Here is a 10,301-nt window from a genome sequence, read left to right on the forward strand (position 1 = left end):
TCTTCTTCTTCTTCTTCTTCTTCTACTTCTTCTTCTTCTTCTTCTTCTTCTTCTCTTTTAATTTTCTTTTCTTTTGAATCATTGAGGACAATGCTTCCCCTAAGTCTGTGTGTGTGTGTGTGTGTGTGTGGGGGGGGTAATAAAGTGTCTAGAGTCGTAGCGTTCAAAACTCCCTTGAACTTTATTCTTTTGTTTTGTTTTTATAGCGAAAGACATGGTTAAGTAGCTTGTTTTTAATGTAAATCATGGCATAAAATTTTTTGTTGTCTCTTCTTAAAAGGTTGTTTCTTGTACATGAAAGTGGTTTCTTGTGTTTTTTGTGTTCTTGCTATACCCACATCTCGTTTTATTGTGAAAAATTCTCCAATGAGAAAAGCACCCAGTTGCAATCTTTAAGTAAGTGTATGAGTAGGTATTTTAAGGAGCACGTTCTATCTTTAGTGTTAACTTAGATCCTTAAAAGTCTTCAGAGTAAAAGTAGTATAAGTTTGTGTGGGAAATAATTAATGTGCCTTATTGTTTTATTCTTTTATAATGTGTTAAAATGGGGCGGGAGAATGGCACCAACATGTGGAGGAAAGGACACTCCCTCTCTGACTTCCTAATTGTGGTGGTGACTCCCTAATTGAGCTTAAGTTCCAAATCCCTCAAAAGAGGAAATAAATTCATCAAAGTTAGGGGAAAGGACACCCTCTCCAAAAAGACTTCCTACGCGGAGATGAATAAAAGTTTTGCAGAACTACTTAGGGTGATCTTGTATCTAGGGGGAAGGACATCGCCTCCAAAAAGACTTCCAACGAGGATAGATAGCCTCTAAGCAATCTGCAACCCCTTGTGCTTAAATTGTTAATCAAATTTAATTTTAACTAAAATTCCCATCTCTCTTATATGAAATGACGAATGGACTTTTCTCGGTTACTTTAGCATTAAGGATAGAACCTGTTCCTCATAATATCTGTCTTATATAGGAGCAAGAAAAGGGTTGGACTGCACACACACACTCACTTGAGACTTGATGTTGGGTTGAATAGGTTCATAAGGAATGCTTGAGATTGTGATTAGTGTACTTTGAAATTAAGCCTTAAGAGAGACTTGAGTTTTTCTATTGTATTACCATGATAAATCTTTTTGTTGCTGCTATGTCTATTGACTTTTGCTTGAGGACAAGCAAAGATTCAAGTGTGGGGGAGTTTGATGAGTCATTAATTAGTCTATTTTAATATATTATTTAGTATCGTTTTATTTAGATTTAGTTTTATTTTATTTCAATATTATTTCCTTTTTGAATCTTTTACTTCAAATTGCATTTTATTTTATTTCAGGAACGAATATATGATGGAAGGAGTCTTGGAGCAAAATAAAGGAGTTTGGAGCAAATTCGGTGAAAAAATACGAAGATACAGAGACAAAAATATGTCTCCCACAAGTCAGAAGCTTGGAACGGCCCGTGCCAACATGTGGCACGGCCGTGCCACCCTCCAGGAAGCCTTTTGCTGCTTTTTCTTCGGGCCCAAGTTACTCTGTTTTAGTTTTACTGATTAGCCCTTATAGTTGCTTAGATTTTAAGGCAATTGTAAGCTATAAATAGAGTAGCACTTCATCATAAACATTCACTCGAAGTCGGTTCCATTACTTCATGGGATCAGATGAGGCAAGCATTCCTTGCCCGGTTCTTTCCCCCATTCAAAACTGCTAAACTAAGAGACCAAATTACTCGGTTCAATCAAAAAGATGGGGAGTCTCTCTATGATGCGTGGGAGCGTTTCAAAGAAATGCTCAGACTTTGTCCCCACCATGGTTTAGAGAGTTGGCTCATAGTCCACACCTTTTATAATGGCTTGTCTTATACCACTAAGATGTCGGTTGATGCAGCTGCAGGTGGAGCTCTAATGAACAAGAACTACACGGAGGCATATGCCTTAATTGAAGATATGGCTCAAAATCATTACAAGTGGACCGACGAGAGAGCCATCACTAGTTCTTCATCCTCCAAAAAGGAGGCAGGTATGTACGAAGTCTCTAAATATGATAACCTTGCTGCTAAAATTGATGCACTAACCCAAAAATTTGAAAAATTCAATGTTAGTGCTATCTCTTCTACTCCTCCATCTTCTTCTTGTGAAATCTGTGGTATAATTGGTCATGTTGGTGCTGATTGCCAACTAGGTAGTGCTATTAATGGTGTTGAGCAAATGAACTATGCTCAATACAACCAAGGGATGAGACAAAACCAAAATTTTTATAAAAATCAAAATCCATATGGACAAGTAGCACCACCTGGCTATGCAATCAACCAAAGAGTTGCTCAGAAATCTAATTTGGAAATTTTGTTGGAAATTTAGTATAAAGTATCGTCAAACCAAATCCCCAACCCCATGCATGTACCATCATGTATACCCACCATATTCTGCCACCAAGAAGAGCCTAACCTCCCACCCTCCTTTAGTCGTCGACGTTCTTCCCCGTAACGAGCTTTCAACATGCTATAACACAACCCATTTTTGTCAAGCAACATCCTCCAACACCATTTACCTAGTAACAACAAATTGAACTCCCTCAACCTCCTGACACATCCATCCTCCTTACGCTGAAAAACAGAGTCCCATTTCACCCAAGATATTTTCCTAAAATCCTCACCTCCCCCTTAAAAAAAGTTTTTGAAAATAGATTCGGTAAAAGGGATTAAACTTGTGGGGGGCCTTGAAGAAGGAAAGAAAGTAAACCGGAAGAGAAGACATGACAGATTTTAAAAGGACCAGACGGCTACCGAACGAAAGATTCTTACTTTTCCTGCTAGACAACCTCAAATGAATGCGTTCAAGGAGAGGGTCCCAAAACCATAACCGATGATAGTCCCTACCAATTGTAATCCCGAAATTCACAAAAAGGATACTACCGGTCTTGAATTGTAGAACATAAGATGCTCCCTTCAACCACGAATTAGTAACATTCACCCTAGTTAACTTGCTCTTCTGAAAATTAACTTTTAAACCAGAAACTTCTTCGAATAAGAATAACATAGCTCTCATCGATCAGATATTGGCACAACTTTTATCCCCAATAATTAAAGTGTCGTCCGCAAATTGTAAGTGTGAAATGTGAACTGGGGAAATCGACCTTACCGAGTAACAATGAAAAAGACCCGCATCAACCAACGACCGCATTAAAACATTTAGGCCCTCCGCCGCAAAGAGAAAGAGGAAAGGTGACAGGGTCACCTTGTCTTAAACCTCTCTCTAGATGAAATTCGTCGGTGGGCATCCATTAACTAACGCTGATGCCATTGCTGAACCAACACATTCTGAAGTCCACTTGCGCCATAAAACTAGAAAATTCATATTTCTCATAACATCATCCAAATAAAGCCAGTCCACATAATCAGAAGCTTTTTTGAAGTCTAATTTCAAAAGAAACATCTCCTGATTGAGTTTCCTGGCATCATCAACCATTTCATTTGCAATAAGGATTCCGTCTAGAATTAGTCTTCCTTTGATGAAAGCTGACTGAACATGCGACACCATGCTCCCAATAACAAGGTGCAGGCTGTTAGCGAGGACTTTTTCCAGCACTTTGGATATACTACCAATAAGAGAAATATGATGAAAGTCGTTGAGACGTTAAGGGTTGTCAACCTTTGGAATTAAAGCTATAAAAGTTGCATTGATACCTTTGGAAATCTTCCCATTGTGATGCAATTCAGGAAGGAAGCACATAAAATCCTATTTAAGCTCATTACAAAACTCTTTGATGAAGTCGAAACTTATGCCATCTGGATCCGGGATTTTGAAACTACCACAGTCCCAGACAACAGCTTTTACCTCCTCTAAAGAAAATGGGTGAGTTAGTCGTCCAGCGTCCGCAACACTTTGAAAAATTCAAACACTCTATCTTGTGCCTCTCGACACGAGAAGACGTGAAGTGGTTGGCTAAATGAGTAAAGACTGCTAAATGGATATGATGAACATGAAGGGATTTTAAGAGGGGTTTTTCAAAATTTTATAATCCTCTTCGCGGAAGAAATCCCATTGAAACGGATCTTGATTAAATCATTAATCACAAATCAAACAGAAACTTAAACACTTTAAGATTCATGTGTTTACCTCTTGAAGAGCAGAACCTTTGTAGCAGAAATGTTACTAATCACAAGCAAAGCAAAGCAGCGATGCCTCTACTCAGTCCACACGAACAGAACTTCTCCGATGACCGGTGCTAGCCATTTCCAACGGAGATTCAGAGAGACTAGGTTTAGAGAGCGGCGGCTAGGGTTTCTAACATTTAGATTTAGGTTAAGTGTTTCAACCAAAAGTTATATAAATGCTTCAGCACAAGGGTTCTATTTATAGAACCACTTGTGTGGTCAGCAAGTCAAGCACTTAAGTTACACCGTACCTTACGGTGTACCATATTTCACTTAAACACACCGTACCTTACGGTGGACCACGTTTCTATATTTTTCGTAAATTAAATAATAAAGTCATATTTAATTATTTAATTGCTAATAAGTCTTACTTATTATTTTATAAATAAGTCTCACTTATTTATTTTATAAATAAGTCTTACTTATTTATTTCTCTCATCTATCTGTCCTTTGTGTGTGACCCTATAGGTTCTCATAACGTTGGCAATAATATTAAATCACATATTTAATATTATAAACAGTGAACGGTATCGAGCAACACATCACTGCTACCCAAGTGACGAGAATGTCATGTGATCTGACGAAACCTTTCTGTGACAATGATCATGTGTATAATTACCTTTTTGCCCTCATGTCTATATTGAACACAAGGCATATACCGTGTCATCCATGTCTACTTCAATATTGGGCCCGTAGACATTTCTCTTGTTATGTAGGAGGGGCAAATTCCATCTAGGTCACTCATGTCCCTCAGCATGATTCATGGAGTACCCATCAACCAACTTTATAGTCATCCTGTTACGGACAACGTTTGAATGCTGACAAAGCACTCGACTCCAACATCTAGGGTACATATGGAATACACCACTATCATTATGAGAATATCTTATGACACTTTCATAACTTTTACTATGTAGTATTCTCATGGCGGGTCAATCCAATATAAATATTACTCCTAATATTTATATCTATGTGAAGACTTGATAACTCTTTATCCATGATCTGTGAGATGTGATCATCAGTCTACTCACATAATAGTCTCTATGCTTTAATGATATCCCACTTCTCAATAAAGCTTGACTATGGATACTTTAAGAATAGTTTCCTTATGTTTAACGGGGTCTCACAATTAAGTTATACTTAATGTTCCATTAAACGGACTAACTATTCTAGGGACTTTATTATTTTGAAACAGAACAAAATCAATTATATATTCACAATATATACTTATATCAATATCATGATACAAAGCCAAACCCAATCAACATAGATTCGCTATTAGGGCTTACTCCAATAGAACATTGATTACAGAAATTGATCACAGAAATTGCATTAGCTCTCAGTCTAAAAGACATGATGCCGCGGAAAAATTTGGAATTTGTGTCAATTTAGAGGAGATTTTTCCAACAAATGCTTGAATGAACCCGCACCAAGGAATGCAAGTTAACAGATAAATCATGAAACTCTACCAACTCGTCCTCATTCAAAACCAAAGCCTCCTCTTTCAGATCTAAAGAAGAGATGTTGTTCAGGACATCTTTAATTCTTCCTTCCATGTTGCGAGTGTGACACTGATGCCACTCCTAAAGGTTGTTTTTGATCAACTTGAGTTTTTCTGAAGAACAAAACTACCCCAGCCATGAAGCTGATAAGAACCCAACTTGTCACTAGTTAGCGGCATCCACAAATAATAAAGAGGAACATGATCGAAAAGGCCTCTTTGTTGAGCTACCTGAATATTATTTGACCACACTGTGCACCAATTTTCAAACAAAAAAAAGTGATCAAAACGGCTCATAGAGAAACAGTCACCGCGGTACGAAGTATGTGCCCCCCCACATAACGACAAATCTACCAAGTTATTGTCGTTGATGAAGCTACTAAAAACATCATAATAGATAAGGCGAGAAGTTTACCCTCTAGTTTTTCGTTCTTCGACCAAGCGAACTAAATTGAAGTCCCTACAAACAAAAATTAGCAGTTGCATGTTGTTGAATAAAACCTGAAAGCCGGTCCCATAAAGCTTGTTTTGCCACAAATTCGCACATAACGTAAACATTAATAAAAACAAGTTCTTTTTGACTACAAACAAACTGACCCTTGATTGCCAAGAAACGATCAATGCTTGTTGTAGACCACACTTCGACTTCTGATTTATCCGACACAAATAACAAACCACCTGATGCACCAATCGAAGGTTGAAAAGAATAACCATAAACTAGAATTGCCACATATAGACAATATAATAGAGTCGTCCACACGGCCAAGTTTTGTTACTTCAATACACATGATAAAAGGATGCTTGTCACAAAGTAGCCTGTACAATTCTTTTCATTTTTCCAAACTCCCCAACCCCCTGACATTATAAGAAAAAAAATGCATGATAAAAGGATGCTTGTTACAAAGTAGCATGTACAGTTCTTTTTTACAGAGTGTTTTTAAATTGCTCTCAACACCGCTTTCCTCTCCTTACATGGCATTCTAGCCACCCTTTTCAGACTATAAAGTGGGTGTTTGAGAGGGCCTCCCGCTTTCGTTTTCATAACATAGATAATATTAGTCATTCTATACAATAATTTAAGGACAAATTTCTCAATATATTGAATTAGTCCAAAAATAATTGTAAATTATTAAATTGGATCTTTACTATCAACTAAAATAATAGTAGTAGTTATTTTTCACATTTATTTTTAATTTGTTTTACCACCTTCAAAACTTATGTTAATTATTGAATTATACACATTTATTGTAAAAAAAAAAAAGAATTACACACATTTATTAATTTTTATCATCTTTTACATCTGCTTTTTAGAAAGAGAAAAATTCTGCCCAAAAGATACAAAACATGTTATTTTCTTTATATATAGTATATATATGTATATACTTTTTTTTTTTACTTTTGAGTTACATTTATGGTTTTTTTTTTTTTTACAAGAAGAAACTTATTGCATTTCTTTCATAATAATAGTAGAGATACAAGATGGAATCCTAATATGAATATAGAAACTAGCATGACGCAAAGCCACTCTAGCAAAGCTATGAGCGACTTCATTGGCTTGTCTCCGAATAAAACTAACATCAGAGGTTACTAAATCAAAAGCTAACAGGCATCTACAATCATTGATTACTCAGCTAAAATTAGAGACGCCGTTTTCACTACCACAAAGACTATCTACCACAGTTTTGGAATCAAGCTCAAAGTTCGTGATACCTAGCTGTAGATCGTGAACCCAGTACTTGGCTGATAATACGCCTAAAGCCTCACCCAAATCCACATCAAGGAGCAGAGACATCCATTCAGTCTTGGCCAAAACATAACAACCTTCATCATCTCGGATGCACACACCAATGCCAACACGATTCCAAGCTTGAGAAAAGGACGCATCAACATTACATTTAAATTTGTCGGGACTTGGTTTAATCCACTTCAAGTCGTTCGGGGTATTGGGATGCTGAGGGATAAGATGACGAATAGACTGAGCATTCCTCCAACTAGTAAGAAGGGATCCTGCACGAGCACAAATATCTTGAGCTGTTTCAGTAACATTGTTCCATACTTTGTTGTTTCGATGCTTCCATATACTCCAGAGGGTCACACTAAAAAATTGCTTTTGCTTCTGATCCAGGTGTTGTAAGATAGCAAACACGATGGTTGGAAAGCTTGCATCAACATCAAAAATAGTCATCAAAAGACTCCATAATCCACTCTGCTGCCAACAAATCTTGCTTTTATCACACATAAAGAACAGATGGGTACTATCCTCACCAAAATCATCACACACTGCACACCTATCTGTACACTAAACTACTTTTGATTACAATCGGATTCTTGTGCGCAAACAATTACGACAGGCTCTCCATAGAAAATTCTTGACCTTCGGGGGCAATTTTAAACTCCAAATACAATTCCAGTTACCCGGCACACGATGTTGTACAACTGCCACATCATGATTCAGAATATCCTTGTAAGCACTTTTAACTGAATAGGCGTCATCCGTCTCGAACTTCCAAACAAGCACATCATGAGTTGCCGAAGGGAATAATGGAGTATTAATAGTATTTCTAGCAATAACATTGTAAAAAAAAGGCATTAATTAGCTCCATATTCCATTGTTTTTGGGGTGTAACCAACAAATCAGAAACAATGATAGATGGCCACTCCAAATGATGATGTGTAGACGGTAAATTTCGTGCAGCATTACTGAGCTATGGGTGATCCCAAACTGGAATGTGTTCTCCTGTGCCTATACTCCACTGAAAACCACGAGGAATCACGTTGTTGGCACTCGATATGCTACCCCAAACATAACTAGGATTATGGCCTATGCTAGCTCCAAAATAGTCACTTCGAGGAAAATATTTAGCTTTGAGTAACAGACCGATTAGAGACTCTGGAGAAGAAACAAACTTCCAAGCCTAGTTGCCAACCATATCCATATTGAAAGCCTTACGGCCCTTAAAAACCATACCTCCAAACACCTTAGGAACTGAAAGGAATTCCCAAGATAGTCAGTGCAATCCTCGGGAATTTGCTGAATTATGACCCCACCAGAAGGAGTTTAACATTTTCTCCATCATTAATGAGGGATCATGGAAGAAGGAAAACACTCATCACATAGGAAGGGATAAATTGCAAAACAGACTTAATGAGAACCTCCCTTCCAGCCTGCGAGAAACATCTACTACTTCAGGAGTTGATTTTATTCCATATACGATCCTTAATAAATTTAAAAGTTGCATGTTTACTACGTGTTGGAACAAAATGTGTTTAACATTACCCTTTAGAGTTTTGATGATAACAAGGTATTAAAAATTGTCAATTAGACATGCTAATATTTGTTCAAGTGTGCAGGACCATAGACAAAATTTTTAGTGTCTCTTTAAAGCTTAGGTTCTCAAAGAACAAATGAGAGCAATGGAATCAACAAGAAGGAAGCTTGAAGCATCTGAAGAAAAGAGGTTCTAAAGACAAGTGCTCCTGAAGTGCTGACGTCATCAGAAGCACCTCATCAGAAGTAAGATCACGATAAGCAGATTTCATCAGAAGTTCTGAAGATCACCAGAAGATGAAGGAATTGAAGCTTCAATATTTGTTCAAGTGATTTAATATTGCCCAACATTGCAGAAGATTGGAAGAAAGAAGCAACGACCAATTCAAATGGATTTGAATGGATTGGATGCTTATTTGTTGGAGAGAGTTGAAAAGGGACAATTGTACGAATTGTACAACCACTACCTTCACTACTCTGTTTTGTCTCTGCAACAGAACAAGAACAACAGCTATATCTACACCAGTGTCCCTCTAAACTTGGAATGGATTTGAAATTGATCCTTCATAGGACCATAACCATATCAGGCAAAAGATCATTGGTGGTTTGATCAAGCTTCAAACGACTCTTTTTGATGTGCTTGCAATTTCACAACGTCTCTTTCACACCTCTATATAAAGGAGTAAAGACTTAGAGAATTGTAAGACTCATACAACAATTTTACAAGTGCCAAAACTCTGCAGAAATTGTTCTGCATCAAAATTTCACTTAGAATTTCTTAACAACTTTCATATCTTAGAAATTCTAGAGTCTTAATAGTCTGTATTTGTTTTGTATTGTGAACACCACTGATTGTATATCAACTGTTCAACCTCAAACAAATCTCTTTGTAATTCTGCTTGAATAAAAGTCTCTTGCAGTTGTGCTTGAGTATAGGAAGTCTCTTGATTTAGTTCTTGAGCATAGGAAATCTCTTGCAGTTGTACTTAAGTAAGTTTGAAGTCTCTTGCTAGTTTTAGCAGTGAGAAGTTGTAATCAGATATTACATTTTTGTGAACTTTCCTTGGAAGTGCAAGGGGGACAGGACTACTACCGGTTTATGAAAGGAACCTGTATAATTGCTTTCTGTCTTTCTCTCTCTCTATCTCTCTCTATTTTTATCCGCTGCATTTAGAATCTGAACATCACTTTAATAGTTGAACTCTATCTGCTTTTGACCAGTGATTTCAATAGGAGAAAAAGAAGAAAAGCCAAACACAATTCAACCCCCCTTCTTGTGTTTTTCTCACCTTCACTACGTCCAATCATAGATGGTAGCCCAAGATAATTACCTGTTTCCAACACTTGACAAACACCGAGAGTAGTAGCAATGAGATTCTTCAAATCATCTGGAG

At 37.2% G+C, this 10,301-nt stretch overlaps 1 protein-coding gene and 1 non-coding gene across 2 annotated transcripts; both read right to left on the reverse strand.

Moving 5' to 3' along the window:
• Positions 1-1,694: 1,694 nt before the first annotated feature.
• On the reverse strand, positions 1,695-1,801 carry LOC146937236 (small nucleolar RNA R71). The gene has a single exon (XR_015033618.1). It is a non-coding gene; the product is annotated as a small nucleolar RNA R71 (small nucleolar RNA).
• A 5,465-nt stretch (positions 1,802-7,266) lies between these two features.
• On the reverse strand, positions 7,267-7,878 carry LOC146937237 (uncharacterized). Its single transcript, XM_085749371.1, has one exon. It carries the CDS (start codon positions 7,876-7,878, stop codon positions 7,267-7,269), a length of 612 nt encoding a protein of 203 aa, XP_085605497.1.
• Between the last annotated feature and the right edge of the window lie 2,423 nt (positions 7,879-10,301).

The sequence above is a fragment of the Medicago sativa genome, chromosome 3, assembly GCF_051527215.1.
Source record: "Medicago sativa cultivar Bolivia chromosome 3, Bolivia_mono, whole genome shotgun sequence".
Classification (NCBI taxonomy): Eukaryota; Viridiplantae; Streptophyta; class Magnoliopsida; order Fabales; family Fabaceae; genus Medicago; species Medicago sativa.

What these genes read in the sequence shown, in the direction of transcription:
- LOC146937237 (XM_085749371.1), bottom strand. Translation starts at nt 7,878, where the DNA reads ATGTGTGATAAAAGCAAGATTTGTTGGCAGCAGAGTGGATTATGGAGT.